The 22,181-nt window shown below is 39.2% G+C and overlaps 1 protein-coding gene across 3 annotated transcripts in view; it reads right to left on the reverse strand.

Moving 5' to 3' along the window:
* Positions 1-21,862, reverse strand: part of CCNY (cyclin Y) — a 120,241-nt gene extending 98,379 nt beyond the window's left edge. Inside the window, exon 1 of one of the 3 annotated variants that reach the window (XM_053984693.1) lies at positions 21,547-21,861. In XM_053984693.1, coding sequence (XP_053840668.1) covers positions 21,547-21,700 — 154 coding nt within the window. In that variant the 5' untranslated portion in view covers positions 21,701-21,861. Of the gene's footprint in view, positions 1-1,621; positions 1,641-21,546 lie in introns of those variants that run through there. The other 2 variants (XM_053984713.1, XM_053984701.1) reach the window with 2 other exon arrangements.
* Positions 21,863-22,181: the final 319 nt, after the last annotated feature.

Here is a 22,181-nt window from a genome sequence, read left to right on the forward strand (position 1 = left end):
AAAGTTTCCCAACAGTTCCTAGCTGCAAATTGCTCATTCTTAAAAATTACAACAACCTTGTCAAATTTAAAGAATAAGCTATGCAGAGTCCTCCACCAGATGACTCCTCAAGTCCAATTACACAGCACTCTTGTTTTCAGAAGACAGAATGGGGGAAAAAACTTTATTATTATTAATACTTAATACTTCAGCCCTCTCAGCGAGTGACATAACATAATATATGAATGGTCAATCAAACCATTAAAAAATGTATTGATGTTGAAACTGAAACACTAATGGGGATCTGTTCCTGAAATATCTCAGAACTAAACAAGTATGTATGAAACAAGCTAACCCCACAAATCAGATTGGAAGTTACAGGAACCACAAACTCAGCTGGCTGCTTATGTTTAACAATGTATTGATTGTTCTGGGTAAAAAAATTGCAGGTGTTCTATAGCTTTGGGAAAGGCCTCTGAAAATATTTCTAACACAAGGAAGACAAAAATATATACAGAAGTGCAAACCAAATCTCCTCTTTGGAAAAGGTATATGCGGCTGCTAATTCAGAGGCCAGGTACATACTAAGGTTTTTGGAATCCTTCTGTTTTCACAACTCCCACAACAGAAAAACAACAAAAACACAAACAAAAAAGGTTTAAGAGACTCAAACCCAGTATAATGTTTTATGAGTTTTTAATACATTGGTTATTATATCTGCTGTATATTTTAATGGTTAATATCTACTTTTGCCTCTAGACAGGACACTGCAATTCCTTGCTATCTCAAAGCTGTATGTCTGTTTCAAACAATTTTTTCACCCTCTGACAGTCAAGACTGTTGTTATGCAAAATTAAATACAGCCTCTATAAAATACAGCCTCTAGTAGTCATCCATTCACCTTTCTGAAGAGACATAATTGGGTTAGGATTTGTTCTTGCTTTACAGGAACTTTAGAACCTACCCAATTCTCTTATGATAAAGACTCAGATATGGGAAGCCCGACAGTTAGAGCTTCATAGTAGCTCCATTTCAAGCTCATCCCCAACTGATTCCCGGAGGGAAGAAGCAATAACTCAATTCATAGTGGTAAAAAACCCAGCCTAATTGCCCTTTTCCTGCAACACTGACACAGTGACTTCACAGACAAAACATAAAGGAGCTTTCAACTGCAAAGTAAGGAAAGACTATCCAATTTCTCTCTTAAAGCATGCTGGAATCCCCATGTAATTATGCCAAGATCTCAAAGCCAGCTCTGATAATTAATATTTCTAGGCACTGAAAGACCTTTAAATTAAATCTCCAAGAAGCAGGACTAACACAGAGGATGCAAATTTGGTGCATTTCTGCTTTGAGGCAGGGAATTCTTCATGAAGCAGCAGATTTCAAGCTCACTGTCTCATTTATATGAAACTCTGGAAACAAATATACAATTTACAAGTATTCCCCAAGTTAAAATCAAAGCACGTTGTACATTTTATGTCCCACAGTACCACTGCTTGATAAACACCACAGTCATTTCTCGAATTCCCAAATGTAAAATTTGAAGTCCTTCACACATTTCTGAAGGCTGGTATTCACATGGCAGCCTTGTACCAACTGCACAAGAAACATTTTAATATTATAGTTTTCTATTGGTTACCTGATGGTTAACTGTGTCCTAGAAATAAACCAACTGACACAGTCTTTTCAGAAAGCAAACAAAATATAATCATACCAGAAATTTTGCCTACTATAGGCACATTATGGCAGACAGAGATAAAACCCATGGGGCTCCAGCCTGCCACAGCCCCAGATGATATCAGTGTTCAACTTCAGAGCACACATGAGTGGCTTTGAAAGGAGACACTGTGATCTGAGCTGGCAGATTAGAAATGAAAATTCAAGCCCTTAAAAGGGATTGCATGGTTGAGATAAATAAGCACAGGTGTCACAGGTTTAGCTGGAATTAGCATCAGAATTTGGGACTTTCGAGAATTTAGAATGTTTAAAATCTGTAAATAAATTAATCCAGTGAAGGAAAACAATCTGTCAAAAAATCACTTAATTACCTGGCAGTTACGTTTCTCCACTGAAGAAGCAAAGATTAGAAAGAGACAGAACACATACAGACACTCCCTTCCAAGGGATCAGTGTGCCCACAGGGACCACGGTTAACCCTAAAGCTGTTTTGCTCTCAGCATACTGCAATTCTGTTCTGACTTCAGTTCAGCTAGAAAAGGAACAAGCTCTGCATTACAGCATCCAGCAACAGGTTAAAGCAACCTTAAAAAAAGAAGCTCCACTTCTTTGTGATAAAAAAGCAGTTTCCAGCAATTTTGTTAACCAATACAAAACTAGTATTTTAAATGCTAAGGCATACAGATGCGATTTGGTGTTCCCCTAAATATAACATATCTCAAATTTCCTGGGGAAAAAAAGGCCATTCAATCATATGCTTGAAGCCTACTGAATCATTTGCTTTCTTCAAAGGGGACAAGAAAATAACTCAGTCAAATCTTTCACACACTTAAATGCTGTAACAGAGGTTTTAAAGATTTGGTACCTGTATCTTGATTTCACAGTGCTGTCCCAGCAAGTTACTTAAACAGAATAATAAGCACAGCAGGTCCTCTCTAACTTTTGTACACAATCCAGACTGTCATTGTTCTTGCACTCCTTCCAGGGAAATTTTGGGAATATACTTAAATTATTTATAGAAGTTTTAGTTTCAGATAACTAATAACTAATAAATCACATTTATGGTAAAGAAAACCAGCAGAGGCATATTTGTGAAAAAAGTTAATTTGCATGATTAGGCATCAATTCCTAAATCAAAATTACTATAAAATATCTATTTCTTAGTTTAGATCAGTTTAAGAAACATTAAAACATTAATTAAACATTATTGGTCTCACTTCCTAGCACATTTACATTTCAAGGTGATGCATCTATTTTCTAAATATTCATCCATGTTAACTTCCTATATCAACCATTTAATAAGCAATGGTAATACAGAAACAGAGAGGGAGGGACAGAGACACTGTATCTGCTTAGAATCCCTACAACCATATTTTTGGCCTCTTGCTGTATTTACATGCATCCTTTAGTTCTCAATATCCTGCAGTGTATAAATGACCAAAACTCCCAAACCATTCTCCATTATTTTAAGAATATACACAAGCAGGAATATGTAGGGATTGTCATTGTTACTAGAAGGATTGTGTAATTTTTTTTTTAAAAGGTAAGAATGAGCACAGCATCACGTAGTGGAATTACCTTATGCAAAAGGGCATTTTCCTCACAACAATAGAGAAAAGATAAACTGAAAGTACATAATCAAGAGGACTATAAAGGATTCACTTGACATGGAAAACACTGGAAGCAAATTAATAGGATTTCAATTGCAACAAGAAGCTTCTGGAAATATATTAATTTCAAAACCAGAATATTTTAACTATTCAGAACAAGGTAGAAATAAGAACAGTCATCCAGAAAGCTGGCAATTCTTTAGTAGTCTATAGGACTTTCTACACAGCAGTCAGAATGAGGTAAGGCATTCCAGCTGAAATAGAAAACAAGCAGTGTTCATGAGTAACAGAACTTTTTCTTTTAAGCATGAAAATCTATGATGAATACATCAATAATATTTCAAGAGCAATACAATTAAAACTGGAATTACATACTAATAATCAAAGAGATAACTTAATCTCATCAAAATGACAGAAGAGCAGCCTCACAGAGAAGCTGGCTTTGTTAGCAGATACAGCTGAAAGGATCAACACAAACCAGAATTAACAATATTAACACCTGTTTGCAATTAATTTCTTTAACTAGAGCAACATTCTTCCCCTCCCTAATGACAAAGTTAAAACAGAAAAAATAACTGAGAGATTTGCCAAAGCAAAGACTTCAATTTTATTAAATCTCAAAGCTTTCTGCTGCCTTTCCATCTGCCTCACTGGAATTTCAATGCCCATCACTGAACAATTTCTGGTTAAAAAAACAATAATAGGACTCCTGCCAATAGTGGACTCTGACTGTTCATCCATCAATTAAATATAGCCACTTCCAGGCAGAAACACAACATGTGCTGCTGTACCTTGTCCCCAGCACAGCTGCCACTGCTGCACACATCTAAAGAAAGCAAGACAGAGAATCCACCCCAGAGAACAGCCCTGGGCAGGGACACTGCTAAAATGCCCATTTTCCATATATAATACCCCATGTCACACTGTACACCTGCACTGGAGGTACTGATCAGTGGGTTCTCTCTTATCGCTAGATACAAGAAAGGGCAAAAAGCCAAACAATTGGTTATTACATGTTTAAAAGCATTTACATTTAGGAAACAAACAGAAGTCAGCATCTGAGACATCAGTGAAGTCACAGGCGGTGACTACAAATAGATAACAGCAATAACAGATCACAGAATAATACCACCTTCTGTCTATTTACTTTTATATCCAGACTTTGCAAGCATCAGACAATATAGAGACTTTCCTGGAATTTCAGTAATGACTGGAAACAGCTTTTAAATGGTGGCAGAACAGATTAAAAATGGACAAGATTTCAAACCTCAGAAAATGAACTGGGTACGGGACAGTTTGAAAATACTGATACCTACATTTTATAGGTTTTATCTGACGTGTTCCTCACTAGGTTTCAAATCAAGATATGCAAACAGATGTACAAAATTTAAATCTATTTAACTGAACAAAAATTGCCACGGTAAAAGTATTTTCTTAATCAGTGTTCTGGATAGGCTTTAGATAAAATCCATAAAAATTAAGGAGCAGACTGTCACCTGTTGACTACCATAAAGTGAATATTCTGAACACTAATCTTCTGTGAAATACAATCTTTCAGGAGTTTTTTTCTATTCATTGGAAATGAAGGGGAACTGAAACAGTAACACCACAAATGCATGAGCACTTGACTGTGGTTTCAAATTGCAATATTGCTTCCTCCTTGAATATCTATCTTGTGAAAAAGTGCAGTATGGAATTCGGAGGTGGGGGAGGGGAGCGACAGAATTTTTTTTCCTCTTAATCTATTGTTTAAGGCATCATCAGACTTGATAACACAACTCAGTGGCTAGTCCTCAACTTTAGTTTGACCTCTAACTTTTAATTACCATTCAAGTATGTAATTCTTGCAATTACTAAAAATGCCTATATAACCAAGTGCAGTATATTCTGGAAGAAAATGCTTCCTTTTATCCAGTACCAATGTATTTCCCAACATAAATCCAGTTTTCTTTTTAGTGTATGCTAACAATGCTCCCCAATACACAGAGCAGCAAAACTGTAACTGTTAACGGAAGTTTCATGTTTCCAGTTTCTTTTCCCCTTCACACACTGCTTAGGCAAGGAAAACCCAGACAGGGAAGCACCAGCTGATGACTCCACTGCATTCCTACCAAAGTGTAATTATAGGACATGCAGTACTCAAATCACTCCCAGTAGTCTATGCAAAAAAGTTGAGACCTAAAGAAACCATAAGTCTGTGTACAGCTCCTTCAGAAATCAGGAGGCCGAGGCTAGAATACACTAATTACTGAGATTTAGAAAGCCTATCCTAGTTCCATAGCTGACTGAGAAACATGCCCCCTTGCTCCTCCCTTTAAGTCCAAATCAAACATCAGCCTTTATGGCCATGCAACTGTGCAGCACAAGCACTAAAATCATATTTCACACTGAAAATTCAACTTGATTCCAACGTCCTTAGAAAACATGTAATTTTTTTTTAAGTACAAAATTAAGTAAACAAAAAATAATTAGTACATTTTAGCATTCTAGTCAACTCTGAAAACTTGTCATTGTGTGCTCCTAGACCATCAATGTAGCCTAGGCCTTATGAAATTAAAGTGTCAAATACATAGGGATGCCTGCTGCTCACATACCAGCACAGCTCTGTAGGACTCCAGCACGTGCCCTTCTGCCTGGGAAATACAGGCATTCCTAAACAATCCCACAGACAAACTAACTTTCCTGTACCAAAAGCAATCCAAATCTAATACAGAGGTTTATAAACAAGCAACTTTTTTTTTTTTAAGGCTAGTACTATCCTCCCTTTAAAAGAAGAGTCACATCTAAAGACAGTTGTAATTCTTGCCTCTGTGTTAAATGTTTACAGGTATTCTCCAGTTCTGTAAAGCTCTTCTAATACAGCACAGTGCAGATGGTCCTATGCACTTCCTCGGAGCAGCTGCTGCTGTCAGAGACATTGTCTTGGCCAACTGGGATTTCTCAAATTCTCTGCTATATGTGAACACAACACTTGAACACAAGTATGTAAGGCACTTTTTGGAAGGAAATAAAATTTAATGAAGGCTTATTCTGCATTTATTTTTTAACTTTATTGAGTAATCAAGACGTTTGGCTTTCTAGAAGTTAGTCTCATTTAGTGAGTATCTTAACATAATATACACATAGCAAACACTCATCAGAAAATGACAGAGGCAGGAATGGACCCCTAGTCTGAAGACAGGGAGGGAGACAGAAGACCAGTTGGTCAGCTACCTGTTAAATACACTTTCACTGAGAAAATATTTGAGATAGTAAAAAAATCTGTCCTTTGCTAAAACCCAGGTGGTTGAAAAGGTAGAAAGGATTTTTTTTCCACAGCTCAAGGTTCTAGCTATTATCAAAATAGCTATAAATTAAACTCCAAGTAGAGATGAACTGAACTTCACTCTAAAAGAAAACTGCAAGTCAAATGTATAATTTAATGCCAACTTAATCTTCAAAGGAAGACCAAAGTTGCTGCTCTTGTCAAGCTACATCTCAGCCAAGTGAGCCCACCACATGCTGTTCACCTTGCAGGTCCCATCGGGCACCTCTCGGTGTGTGTCCTTTACATCTTAACAATCAGTACAGAAGAAGGTATTTTCAGCCAGGACTGGTGAGAATGAAGAACTCCTATATGAGCCAGGAACTAAGGACCAAACCCCAAAAGGATACCTTGGTTTTGACTGCAAACAAGGAGGTTATTTTTCATCTTTTTTTCCCCTCTTTTTTTTTTTTTTGGAGAACAAACAATAGAAGTCAAGAAGAGCTATTGTACAGTATACAGAGTCATAAAGGAATTAGCAAAGTAAGTCTTTGGCTGTTATCAACTTTATTTAATTTACACATTCCTGGCAGGAATCTATGTCCCTAGAATTTCTACATTCACACAGAACCCTGAATTTTCTTTAACAAAATGTTTTAGTTGTGAGGGTTTTTATATACATGCACATAAATACATGTATACATATGTACATGTACACAAAAAAAAACCCCAAAAACAAACCCCAAATAGCACCATAACTAAAACAAAATCTATTCCAAATCTTACTTTATTTTTTTTTTTACTTTATATTCAAGGAAACAATTTTACTACAAGAACTAGATTAACTTTTTCTTTGGTCTAAACTGGCAGAAAATCTCTCCATTTCTCTTCATGCACGCCTCTGAAAAATTCCACACACTGAAGGAACTGCCAAACCTCAGATCTAACTTCAAGAGCTTCCTTGATACATCACCTTGGAAAATAAAGAGACAAATTTTCCTAAATGTGATTCTACTAAATTCCCTGAGAAGGTTATTGGAACAAGCAAATTAGGGATGCTGCAACTTCTAATACAGCCTGCAGTTCCAGTGAATAAAACAATTATTTCCCCACCCACTTTAAGTCTTCTAGCATCTTTTAAGGGCTTTTCATTCTCTCACAAATATTATTCGTTGACATGGAGATTGCTTTGCTTGAAAGATGCCAACTGATATTTTTAATTCTAGCATGCAGCATCAAGATATTGTCTTTAAAAAATATTTAATATCAGGGAAATAAGAGAATTTCCATTAAGGGGAAGAGGACATCTATTAACTTAAAAATAAATTCTGTTCCCAAGAGTCAGGCACAGTATTTGCAAATTATTTAATATTCAAATAGTTTTCAGCTTTCTTTGTTCGTATAACCAATCTCTTTGGGGTTTCTAAATTTCATTTTTCTGATAGAGAGCCAAGGACATTTCTTACTGCTGTCTCAGCTTGAAAACAAATAAGTTACCCAGCATTAATATATTATATTAATAAGCACAAGCATGAACACATAAAGTGTTGTTCATCACAACAACCTTCATTTGCAAGTAATTTCTGATTCTCCATTGTTTACTACGTCAATGTACCACCATGGAGATGACAATGATCCCTTTTAATCAAAGGAATGAAGCTAATGGAAATAATTAATGCTAACTACCAACATACTAGCTATTTATTTAAAACACAAAGGCATGTTCCTGGACGCAGCTGCTATATATTACCAAGGAAACTCTTTTTCCTCCTACCTATTTTAAATTCAATTAAGAAAATACATTCATCCCAAGTTTAGTTATGGCACCAAAAAATGCTATCATGACTGAGTCCGGGATAATAACTTCAGCTTGCTATGATAAGAAAGGTTACGTGTGGCAAAACAATAAACCCTGCCAAAAAGGGATAGACAGAAGACAAAAGAAAAGGATGCAAGCAAAATTTAGATTATGAAAAAAGACCACCAGATCCAAACAGCAAGACAGACAAGTAATGCCACTTTTCAATGGCATAAAACTGCTTTTTCAAACCAAGTCTTGGGTTTCTCTCCAAACAATAAGTAAATACTGTCAAATCTTACTTGAAAGATGCCAGAGAACTTTCCAGAGATCAGTCAGGTTCCTGGGTAAAATTTATTTTCCAGGTTACAATTACCAACTCTCTAGAAGACATCAATAATAAAGTTTTATCAGTGCATACTTGCATGCAATATGCATATTATTTTCTATCAGATACAAAGAAAAAAGTACCTTAGTTTCTCTTTGAGGAAAGAGAACTGCAGCAAGCAATAGGACTAATAGGACTATTTAGAAATCAGATGCTATATCCTCTTTCAACAACTGCCTTGCTGAATACTAAGAGTCTTGCAAGAGCAAGTTCCATGTTCTGAATAACTTCAACAAGACTTATTCTCACATGGGCCCTGGTTAGAAAATTTACCATAGGAATTAACTGTTTGATAACAACAAGCTTCAATGCTTTAGTATCATTGCAAATGTGTTTTACAGCCAGCAGTGCACTTGAGTATACAGTTTACATGCACTGCTGAACTGAAGCTTCGCACTTAATTATACACTGCTGCACCCCTGCCAAAACATTTTCAATGTGAATTATCCCACCCCCCCCCATTTGATAGTTACCTGTAACAGCTTATTTCTGGTATTCCTGCATTAAAACTGTTTTACCTCAATGAAAACCAGGATTAAAACCTCCCTGTTACCGAAGCAGTGACCCTTGAAAGGGGAATAACGTGCTCTGACTCCATGTTGCAGAAGGCTGAACAAATTGCTTTTATTAAGCTAAATTATATTATATTAATACTATACTATACTAGAACTATATCATACTAGAAAGATACTAAAGAAAAACCCGTGACTGTCTCCAGACAGTCACAACACAGCTTTGACCCAATTGGCCAATCAATCCAAACAACCATCACCAGTGTCCAATTAACAAATCACTCTTCAGTAAACAATCTCCATAACACATTCCACATGTGCCAAACAACAGAAGCAGAGAATAGAGATAAGAATTGTTTTCTTCTTTCTCTGAGCTTTCACACTGCCTCGGACAGCTTCCCAGGAAAAATCCTGGGAGAAAGAATCATGTCTCTCTCTGTTCAGAGAATGTGAATACCACACCCTGTAAGAACTGAAAATGGCTCAAGCAAGTCAGCACATTCTCATGAAATCTAGTTGCAGTAAAATATAATTTTTATTGCATAAATAAGACAAGTTATACAGCTACAGCCACATTTGACAGTGTGCTGACTTAGCCTGTGACATTCCCCCCAGCTTTGATTAGCACAGCATCACCAGTGTGAAGGTGGAGATGATGGCATGGCCAGCAAGGGGAGCACAGCAAGCACTCATGACCATGGCAGCAGCCTTTTGCAAAACACTTTCCAGAAGTAGCTGGCAGAGATAGAGAGCTCTTCTGACCTACAAAACAAGAGCCCAGACTAACAAAACCAAGAGAAGGAAGAGTACCAGACGTGGTCCCACCACGACCTGGCAGGACAGGACTGGGCTGGACTTCAGGAACCCACAGTGACAGCACAACTGCCCTTCCAGCCCCTCAGGGTGCCACCTGCTCTGCCAGGTAACCCTGGCTAGAAGAGGCCAGCAACTAATCCCACTGGGCAATGCTGAGCTCGAGCACATTCCCACTCCTTCAATAGAAAGAAAACCTTTTCAAGAAAGAGACCCTGTCTTTCAATTAGGACACAGCAAATTAGTCAGATTTGAGTCCCCTAATAGAAACCAAGCAGGTTCTTCATTTGCATGAGGAAAGAAATGCAAAAACACATGGTTAGAGAAGATTTACATACAGCTGGACACATTGAATAATGGGCAGAGTATCAATTACAAAGATGGTAATTACCAGGAAATTTCTTCCATGAAATGCAGATCTTAAGACTCCTACTGACTAACTCTCTTTTCAGCTTTTTATTCAAAAGAAAGCAGTGTATATGCATTCCACAGTCTTTAAAAAGAAAAAACATACACAGCTTCACAGCCTGTTTTAAGAATTAAAACTCATGCACCATGGTTTATTTATCCCAAACTGTAATTCAGGACAAACATTCATCATAAAACACACATCTCCAAAAGATATGAAGAAAATTATAGAGATTAAAATGCACTTGGAAGTCCAAAGACAGTGCAGAAACACAGAAATCTTACCAATTTGTGGATAACCATCATATAGATCCGAGATAACTATTTGCTTGTTTGTAAAACATGTAGGAGAGGGAGGAAAGTAGGAATGTGCAGCAAATGTTGAAGTGAAAACATGATGTAAGATAATACAGGGCTATGAATTCAGTGTTGACAGTTATGATGCCACCCTGGAATCTTCACTGACCGTGCTCTAGAACAAATTGAAATTGTTGTGCACTTCTCATCACTCAAAAAGAACCACAAAACAGAAGGGGTCAAGTAAGAGGAGATGAGACCAGGATCAGGATGTCTGTGTGGTGTGGGTAGAAGAAGGTTGGGCTGAGCACAGGCAGGAGGCAAGTAAGGCAGATTATGACAGAGTGACACAAAACAAAGGGGAAGAGGGGAAAGGAGATAAAAATCAGACAGTCTTGGTTAAGCAACAAGGATGGAGGAAGCTCACAGATATCCCAAGGACAAATGGCACACTGGGTTTGCATCAGTTACCCAGCAGCAGAGCCCTGAGCTGACCTTGGCCTCCGGGGCAGGAGGACACCTGGGCACAGGGGCAGGAGGACACCTGGGCACAGGGGCCATGGCCAGGCCATGCTGTACAAACCCTTCCTTGGTGCAGGGATGCCAATGCCAGCGCCTTCTCTGCAGCACCAAGGCCTGGCAGCTGCTGCAGTGCCAGCACCATTCCTCACCTGAATATCCACCCTGTACAGTCATGAGTACACTTGCTTTTTCCCTACCTTAACAAATACATTGGTACATCCATGGGAGCCCATTTTGAGATATTCATCACAAAATCAGAGACAAAAGAACTACAGAAGTGCTTCCTTATGTTCTTTTCGCCTTTTCTACCACAATCATACATACATAATTTCACTGCTGTTGAACTGCAAATTTATATTCAAAAATTAAAACATGCAGTAAGGAGAAAAAAAAAAAAAAAAAAAACAACCAAAAACAACCCCACAACCAAATATGTGAAAATATGAGAGCAGTTGTACAATATAAGTTCAGGTTCTCATGTAGTAATATAAAACCTCATCATTTGGATTGCACACACTGTGACTCAGATACTTGTTACAAAAATAATTCTTTACCATAATATTTTTAAAGAAAAGTGATTTAATGTCGAGAGCTTACTTTTCACAAAACATTAATTTCCAGTCCAGTTTAACTTGGCACTGTCTCCTTCACTTAAATATCCATTTTTGCCCAGGGGAAATTAGTTTCTAGATTTATAATTTGCATCACTGTTTATATATGGAATTTTGAATTATTTTTTGTTTCTTTTAGCTTTCAAAGGCCATATTGGTTTCTTTTTCTCCATGAAACTAACAGTTAACTATCTCCTTATTCTTTTTATCACAGACTTGATCTCTAAGACCATCTCAGTTACAGGAATCCTTCCTGTCCCTAATCCCATGAAAAAGTACAGAAAATCCTCCATACAATTACAATTCCAATTTCTATGTCTGACACAGAGGGAGTAACTGTATATTGTGAATGCAGCATTCTAGACACTTACCCCAAGTGAATTATCCTAGAAGAAAGGAGGACATTTAGCTGCACGAAGTGTGATTTGAAAGCTTAAAACACAATTGCATTTCCAAACTCTTCACACACTTTCAGCCTCCACTGACTGACTGAAAAAATGCATATGGATTTCTGCCAGCCAGGAATAGTCACAACAACCAGCTCCAAGGAGATGCCACTGAGAGCTGTGCATTCACAGGGAGCATCAGGTGGGACTGACACACAGCTCAGAGCACAGGCACATGCAAAAGATCTTGCTGTTCACTTTTGTAACTGGATTTTACCTTGATGTTTATTTTACTATCTGAACTTTGAAATCTTCTGCACATGCTTTTAACAAGAAATATAATACTAACCAGAAAAAAGTTCATGTATCTTAATTTCAGAATCCCTTTTCAGGAACTGAAAATAGCAAATAAAAGCAAATAAATCAATCATTGATTACTGTTTAAAAATTGAAACCCTAGGATTTCAAACCACATGTATGAACAACTGTGTGAAGTGGTTAATTACAAACTTTATTTTAAAAGTGATAGTGAACAGGGCAGAGAACTTCACATTAAAGATCATCCTCAACAGATTTTACTGAGTTTGGATTTAAGATTCTGCATATAGCAGATTTAAGATTCTGCATATAGCAGCAGCTGAAACTTTGCCAGCAACTAGAAATAAAATTCTTTCTAATAAAATCTGAAACTGTTTTTTCCCTAATTACATACAAAGCAGAATAATGCTATGAATTGTTAGGCAAAATATTCTGCCACTGGACTTATTATTATGAATTTTAACTCAGTTGATTTCATTTCTATATTTCATAAACTTAATTAATAAAAACAAAAGGAGTCTTTCAAAGTTCTCCAAAATAAAGAGAAAACAAAAACAGGAATAAAAAGCGACTTTTAAGATCCCAATTCCTAATAGCTGTGGTTCTACCTCCCAAACACATGGGAAACTGCAGTTCTATAATAAGCAAACCAACTGTCTGGAACCCAAAATTTCTTTTAGAATTATCTGTATGTTCTCAATTGTAACTTCTTCTTTTTCCAACCTGTATTTCACAATGGTTATTCTATAACAGCTTTTTTTGAAGAGGAGGAAGTGGGGGAAGACCCACACCAAATTAGAGACTACAGTTTACTGAATGAAAACTGCATATATAAGACAGAGTCAACTTTTTTCAAACTAGAAAAACAGATGAGGTCTAAAACACCTAATATGAGCCTAGGAATGAAGAGATCTAATTAATTTCAAATGTTGAAAGACCTTCTTCAAGGTCTTTAGATCACTTGCATTACTTTACAGCACAACACAGCTCACCAAGTACTTCAGAGATGTAATTACTGCTTGTAAAGCCCACTAACCACAGCCTGAAAACTTCTTTTAGTCAAAGCAGGGAAGCATGGTCTGCTGTGTTCAGATCAGCTACAATTCCCAAACTTTGGATCTTCTAATCTAAGACATTGTCCTTCGATAGGAAGGCCAGGAAGGAGGATAAAGAAACCACCATATACTTAGCTTTAAAATGAAACTATTAATAAATAGCATAAAAGCATAACTAATGCCAGTCATTTCACATACACAGCCTCATCTGCTGACAATTCCTAAATTACCCCCTTCATAGAGAGCTTGCATAGAAGTGAAAAAGTGTAGGATAGCAATGTAAAATATCTTTGCTGACCAAGCACAGTTTCTTTCCCATGCAGTACTACTTTCAATATCTGAAATGAATGTATTTTTTCTAGGAACAAAGATGGTAATAAGTATCTTTTTCAGTTGGAAGTGTCCCTTAAGATGTCATAAAATAAATAACAACATGGCAACAAAAAGGTACCACTTCCCGGAATACTGATGTGCAGGGATAAAATGCAGAACAGAAATAATTTCAAGCATGCCAGTAATTCTGAATTCAATCCTGAATCAAGAAAAGAACCCCTGTACCATTAAGTCTTGCATCTTCACTTAGTAACACTGCACTTTTATCACGTCACTTTGTGTAGCCTGACTTTACAAAGCCCTGGAGTACTCTGTAGCTGTATCTATGTAAGCTTTGTCTCCTTACAATCCAACTTTCAGATGAAGGAACAATTCATCCATTCCCACTCTTAATGAAATACTAACACAGCAAAGAAAACAATCTTTTAAAATTTCAACACATTCTCATATTGGTTTCAATATTGTTGAAAGTAAATACTTTCACTTCCCATCTGATATCTTCTGGATCTCGGCCACAGCTAAGAATCATTTTGCAGACAAAAAAAAGATAAGCAAACCAGAAGTCTGAGCTACAACTTTTTTAACTAAGGCTGGGTGGAGTTTTATTTAAACGAAAATTAGGTGTCAGTAGTTGAAGGCTGACTCTTCTTATTGCAGAGAGAAGGATTTTACAGCACAGATTCTCCCTCTAAGAATCACAGCAAAAAAGAGCATGGGAAATGTTACACAAGGTGGATGAAAATTTGCTTTTAATCTTGGGATTAGCTCTATTCCATAACCGTGTCTGAGCATTCAACTATTGCAGTTTTCTGCAACATTTTCACACCAACAAAAACAGTAATAAAGTGCCACTCACAGCACCAAAAACATTGATTTTATTGATACATTTTGTTCAAACCACCATAAGCTACAGGAGGAGGACACAGTTTTCAAGTGCAAACTGCACCTATTGGTGGCATACCAAAGGTATTTCAGCAACATGGTCACAGCATTACCCTGACTTAAAAGAAACAGTATTCATTTCCAAAGAAATAAAGGGAGAAGTAAAAAAATAAGAGTTGGACCTCAATGATCCTTGTGGATCCCTTCCAACTCAGAATGTTCTATGATTCTAACACCAGTTCAAGGAAAATGTGAATCTTGATGATCTGAGAATCTTGTCGTAGCTGAATGACCTAAAAAATCCTTTCCAATTTGCAGGCCCAAAATGTTATAAGCATGATGAGAAAGGAAACAAACAAATTAAAACAAAAGGGGGGAAAACCAGGATTTTGTGCAAATTCTCCAACCAATTTTAATTAGCAATTTTCCATCATTGCCAACCACAGCTCTTTAGCCAGCTTCTATACTAGTTAAGGATTAGAAGCAGGAGCTTTAGCCTGAAGACTAAGTTCTTTCTCAACCCAGTTCAGGCTACTGAGCACTCCAAATTTAAAACCAGTCCTCCCAGAAGCAGCACAAGGGTTGGTGATGCTCCTACTGGGGCTTACAAAATCAGCAACAAAAGCAAGTTTAAGCTGAGCTCAGTAAAACCATCTCTGAATTTTGGTCAATTTTGCAAAAGGTTTCAGCTAAGGAAATTAACATCCCAACAGTCCATTTCAGAAATTCTGGAATATTTGCTTTTAAAGTTGGTTTGTAAGGAGATAAAAACTCCTTACAAACTGCTCGTTCTTCTTACAGAAGATACAGGAAGTAGTAACTACTCCAGTGAAGGCACCACCTATGCATATTGCTTGGAATCGGCCATCTAGTCCATCCATAGTCATAGATTTAAAAGATTTATTAATGCTTACTAGCTCTTCACATACATTTCAGAGAGGTATGGCACATATATTAAATATTCTGCAGGATGAAGTGAAAAAGATCAATCCGTATGTCAGAATGCATACAGAAAATTAATAAATTTTAAAAGTTCTATTTATCCAAGTCCAAAGACTGGAAAAGAAGCAAAAGTAATGTTGATTGATTTCTACATGGAAAGCTCAGAGAAAGGCTATATATATGTTTTCAGTTTGCAAAGTGTATTTCATATTCTTGCAAAGATGTTAAGCAAGGAAGATATTTAGACTATGTGTGACGTGCAGCTGGTTGGCAGGACAAGGACAAAGACAGCTATCAGGTATTGCTAAACATTGCTCACTTATTTCCCTTCCAGCCTCAGGATATGCGAGCAGCTAGAAAAAAGCATTCATGATGTCAGTAAGCTGCTGTATGGTGTCCCACCAGGACTGGTTTTTGTATCATCTGACCTGAGTAAGGCCTGAAGATGCAGTAAACATACCCTGGAAGTCTGAAAAACCTTCAGTAAGCACATAAAATTAGGCAAACCAGCTATGACCACACAGTGAAGAAGTTTTCATTCCTTTTAAATACATTATTCTTATTATAAAACCCAATTGAAAAAAAAAAAAAACAATATAAATTCAAAAATATCCAAAACAACTCAAAATACAGTAGTCCTTCCATTTTCTAAGACCTATAATTTTAAGTTTTATCCTTCTGTTTCAAGTACCAATTTACCCAGTCAAGACTGTGTAACTCACTTTCAAAGAAAATATTAATCAGATGGCAGTGCACTAATAAAATTTCTCAGAGGTAAATTCAGATATGACTAGTCTTAGTATGTGCACTTCTGAAAGCTTCTGCAGCTAAATATGAAAATACTGACTTCATACAGGGTGTAAATTTATTGGTTTGATGTGAACAATGTAAAAATGAGGTTTTAGGAAGGTTCTGTACGACACGATGGTGTCTCTTAGGAGAAGAAGGGCACAGTCAGAATAACCAGATGAGGGTGATAACAGAAGAAAAAAGAAAGCTGTGCAGGAGGCATCATTAGCAAGGTGCAATATAGGCCTAGGTTCACCAATGTAGGCCACAGCAGGCTGCATTTTTAATTTTTTTAATTTTTTGATGCATCAGAATACAGGGGTACATTGATACGTGACCTCTGACAAATGCTTAGGCAGATAATGCCAAATACCTAAACAGTAGTACTGAAAAACACATAGATCACCTCTGTGCTGGAGTTCTGGCTAAAGGAACATGAACATTTTTTGAAAGAGAATTTTCTGTAAACCAAATAGGCTTTGTTTTTAAAGAAGGGCTATCCTTTTACAATCTGTGTTTTAGCAGGAATGTCTGTGTGCAGCACACTGGATGTTTAATTTGCTTCTGAAATGCTCATGTCTTGACTTTTGTGAAGTAGGTCAGTTCCTTCACAATGTGCAACCCATCATGCCCTAGCTCTTGAAAACACCAGTATTCCCTTTCAGCAAAATTCCATTAGGTATATGGGGCAGACATTTTAAAACTTCCTTGTATTTTGCTAAAATCTCATCATTCTTATAAAACCCAGCATACAATACACAAATAGTAATTAATCCCATGTCAGAGACCATCTTGCGCCAGTTCCAAGAAGCTGGAGGAATGAAAAATACATAAATCAACAAATAAATAGCTTTTTAAAAAGCAGTCAATTCTTAGGAGCCCATGCATTAAGCAGCAAAAAAATTAACATTGACCCATCGTGGAAAGGGCTGAAAGGTTTATCAGTGATGCACAGCTGCACAGGACATTATCTGAGCTAGCAATGCATGATTAGCAGAAGTTTACAAAGAAGGGAAAAAATAAATCTGATTTTTGTAGGATGAAGGAAAAAAAAAAGGAAGAAGCTGAACATTAAGAACCATCTTTTCTTGAAATAGCATAGGAACTCTCCATCTAGTCTCTGTTTCAAGAACAGCCTTTCGGCCAATTTCATTGTATGGTATCATCTTTGCTTCACACCATCATATTTGTGGTAAGACATTCCCTTTCACCCCCCTCACTACAGCTCCATACTTGAAAAGCTGACTGTAGAAATCATGCTTCAAACAGAGGAATCACACCTGAGCACATGCTGCCTTTTCCCAAGTTAAACTACCACTGGCTCTGATTGTGCCTTGCTGATGTAAAGAGCCAGGGGAGCCTGGGCTGTGGCAGCCCAGCCAGTGCGGACTTACACGATCCATACACCAAGGTGCTTACACGGCTTGCACAGGCAAAAGTTTGCATCCAAAGAGATACAGAATCTGGCACATAAAGGTCTTGACCATGATTACTTATGGCTGTCATAAACTGCTGTAAAAGAGGTCTTGATGGCAAACAGATGCAGGAATCTACAAGTTATGAATCCACTGCCACAATTTTTTAAAAAGTAAACTTCCAAAAGTGAGGCACTGAAAAATGTGGAAGCTCACCCTAAGCAATAAATAATCATCAAGACCAGAAGGTAACCTCTGTATGTTACAGTTACCTTCTTGCTCTTCCTCAAAAAGAAAAACATTAAAAATCTGTTAAGTGTTCTTCATTATCATGGGCCTGTAGAAACTAACACTAAAATAAACAAAAAAGCATTCAGAAACAAACAAAACCAAAGCATTCTGGTGAGTGCACAATATTCAGAGAGGCAATTTTGCATGTGTGGATTTTTGTAGAAGTCCACTACCTTCTTAGAAATTTGAGGAGAAGAAAACAGAGGAAGAGAGGTAAATTCAACTTTATGATTCTCTGGAAGAATATCTTGATAAATTCCTCCTCATCAAAACTCTTTCAAAATTCTCCTTCTCCTTCAGATACCAATTTATAAACAGTTGTAAAATATTACAGAAATTAAGATTTTTCTTGCAAAGTACCAGTGATGTAGAGGTACTTTGTAATAAAACCAATTCCTACTGGAAAATAATTTCTCCACCTGTTCTTTGAAAAACTACTAGTGCATTGGGTATGGAACTTGAATTAAAGAATTCAAAAGCATGATTTTGAAGGCACATTTTATGAGTATTTCCTTATGAAGTACCCAAGACAGGCAGACGTCAAACAGTTCCACTAGTACTAAAATTTCCAGTTAAATTACTCTTTAAGATTTGACATCCCTCCCTCTTTTTTTTTCTCTCTCTCATACTGCCAGAAACAGGGCCTGGAACAGTGAAAACCACGCATCTCTTAAAAGCCCACAGCTGATTTAAAGGTTCTAAAAGTTCTTGATTTATTCAAGTAGCTTTACCCTTCAAAAAATAAAATGCTTCCTGAATTTCCATCAATATGAGCATGAAAACAATTGCCCCACAAAACACAGTAACTAAGCCACCGCATGACATGATTTTTACAATTCCTAAAAGTACCAGTGACAAAGTAAATGCTTGTTAGAGACACGAATTTGCACTTTGAGACCTGTCACTGACACATATACCCAAGCAGGATGGAAGGGCTCTCACTTGAAGAACAGTAAGAAATAAATTTGAAGTGTCAAAAAAGCTTCCTTTCAGTACATTAGTCTTTGTCATCATTTATTTAATTTAAAAAAAGGCACATTTGGCAACACTACCAATTTGAGAAACCTTATGACTTGCAGGAACACTAAGGAATAAACATCCAGCATTCTCTCTTCACAACACAGATAACCAGACTATTGTTCTTTCATTCTAAAATGGCAAAAACATCTTCAGAGTTCTCTACTGTGAAGGGTTTTTCCTACCCCAATGTCACGTCCATAACATCTGTATGCCATACAACTTCAAACAATCTAACAACAAAAACATAATAGTTAGTCTAATACAAAATAAAATTTCAGAAACAAAGAATCACCCTATTACATTTAATACTCAGTCATTATCTTTAACCAAGAGACCGTCAATGAGCGTGACTCCAGGGTAACAGACCTGCAACAAAGCACGCTTCAGAAAGTTGTTTTATCCCAGTCTGCCCAGTTGTTTTGAATGTACAGACATCTATTACCCATCAGTCTCCCCAGTGAAAAATTAGTTCTCAGACTCTATCCACAAAAAGGGCCAAGAGCAGAGTAAAACATAAAAAGGAAACCCGTAACTGTTCATTCACAAATTTGGACAGGTTGCCCATTTGAAACTGTGGCATTGCACTGACAATGGCCCCAGATGAAAACCAACAAAACGTAAAAATAAATAATGCATGAGGTGTTTTCTGTGTTCCAACAACAGGTTACAACTCTACACTTGACACATGCCACAGTTTAAAGAAGAGAGACAGAACACACATGTACCTTGACACAACAAATGAAACAACCAACCAATAAAGATCTGGGTTTTTTTGCAAATAACTACTAAGATGCAGGAACTTATCTGCATTGCATGCACATTTTAACAAGTACTCATGCACTTTATTTCCATCGAAGCCTTTATTCCCATCCATTAAAAAAAAAAAAAAAAGCACAAAAAACATACTGAGAACAAGGCACAAAATCCACACATCTCTGACCAAAAACTTTACTGCAGCCTGTGTTGCTATAGATGGAGAAATCCGTACCATCAGAGAGAGCTGCATCCTGCTACACTGTACACCACTGATTGCTGGAAGAATTAATCATTCACAGATCAACAATTGGTTCTTTCATCTCCCTGGCTTTCTCAGATCAGACCTTTATGTATTTTTTTCCACCTACTGATCCTGTTACACTCCATTTTTCAGCTGCATGTAGCAAAGATATCTGAAAAACATTCCTATTTCTAGAATGTACCTCACTGAAAGAAACCAGTGAGGGTACCTATATGCTTCCATGGGATTCACAACTTTACCAGTGTCAAGAAGTGACTGAACATTGAATTCTGCACTAATAACACAATGTAATAAGCTGTGAAAAAAATGTAGAAGGCAAACTGAAGGGCACCAAAGTCCTACTTTCTGGCTTTCTACCAAAAGCAGTTCATGTGAACAAACCCATGAGATAGCTGACCTTTTAGCAAGTAAAGTTTTAGGACTAAATACTTCAGCTAATCAAAAACTAAATTACATGTATACATTAACTCAGCCCACATCTTTAAAATAAAGCTGTATTCTGGCCAGCCAAACAGCACCACATTCAGTCACGACTAAACCAACAGGAATGTGGCTTTTTTAATACCTCTGCAGAGAAAGAGAGGGCAAGACAGTATTCATGATGAGCACTGCGCCTCACCATGACAGTAACGGAAGAAAAAGTCACTGGAAGAGAAGGTTGTCATGGGAAACATTTCTCCCACTTTTATCGCTGGCAGGGTTTGTCCTTTAAACGCTCACCCCTGCAGAGGCCTGGCAGGTGACATCCCGGCAGGTGACGTGAGCTCGGCACAGACAGCCCTGCCAAGGGCGAGGGACGCTCCCCTGGGCCACAGCCGAGCCCCGGGTGTCCGAGCCCGCCAGGACTGCCCGTAATGTCACCTCACGATACTCTGAAAGGCGAAGGGTCTCGGCAGCGCAGACCCGGGGCTGCAAAACTGCACCCTGCCAGAGGATGCGGCGCGGTGCGAGGATGCTCCCAGCCCCCGCTAGAAGGGTCCCGCACAGCTCTCCCCGGGGACACGAGCAGCTCTGGAGGCGGAATGTACCGCGGCGTCCCCGTGAGCCCCGCGGGAGCGGGCACGGTGACCAGCACAGACCGCGGCGGCCCGGAGGGACACGGTGCCGGGGCAGCGGGACCGGCCGGCCCGGCCCCACCCGCGGGGGAGCGGCCGGGGCAGAGCCGTGCCCGCCGCAGGGAGCGGAGGGGAGGGGAAGGGCTGCGGGGGCTACCCGGGACGCCCGCCCGAGCTCACCGTCGATGTTCTCCCGGTCGCTGATGTGCTGCAGGTTGCAGCCCGTGTCCTCCCGGCTCAGCTCGGCCTCGGGGCGATACGACTCCAGCCGAGAGTGGGCATTCCGGCGCAGCTTGGGGCTGGAGGAGACGCAGCAGGACGTGGTGTTCCCCATCTTCTCTGCCCGGCCCCGGCCCGGCCCGGCTCGGGAGGAGGCGAGGGGCGGCCGGTCAGCGGGGGTGGCGGGAAGCCATGGGCGGCAGCGGCGACAAGAGGGAGCGGCGGCGGGGGAGGAGGCGGCGGCTGCGGCGCCCTGCGGCTGCACTCGCCGGCGGTTCCCCCCGGCGGCTCATCCGCGGAGGCGGCCCCGCAGCGCGGCCCGCCGGCGTGGGCTGCGGCAGCTAAGCCGCCCTCCTCCGCGGGCGGGCAGCGCGGGGCCCGCCGGGGCACAGCCCCATCCTCCCCCGCCCCCGCGCAGCCGCCGGGCCCGCTCCGCGCACGCACCCACGCGGCAGCGTCGCAGCCTCCGCGGCAGCGACACCGCAGCAGCAGCAGCGGCGGCAGCAGCAGCCGCCCCGGGCGGCCCCCGCGAACCGGTTCCGGTTCAAGCGGGCGGTGACGCCTCCCGCCGGGCGGGCTGCGGGAGCGGCGGCGGA

This window comes from Vidua macroura, chromosome 1, assembly GCF_024509145.1.
Source record: "Vidua macroura isolate BioBank_ID:100142 chromosome 1, ASM2450914v1, whole genome shotgun sequence".
Classification (NCBI taxonomy): domain Eukaryota; kingdom Metazoa; phylum Chordata; class Aves; order Passeriformes; family Viduidae; genus Vidua; species Vidua macroura.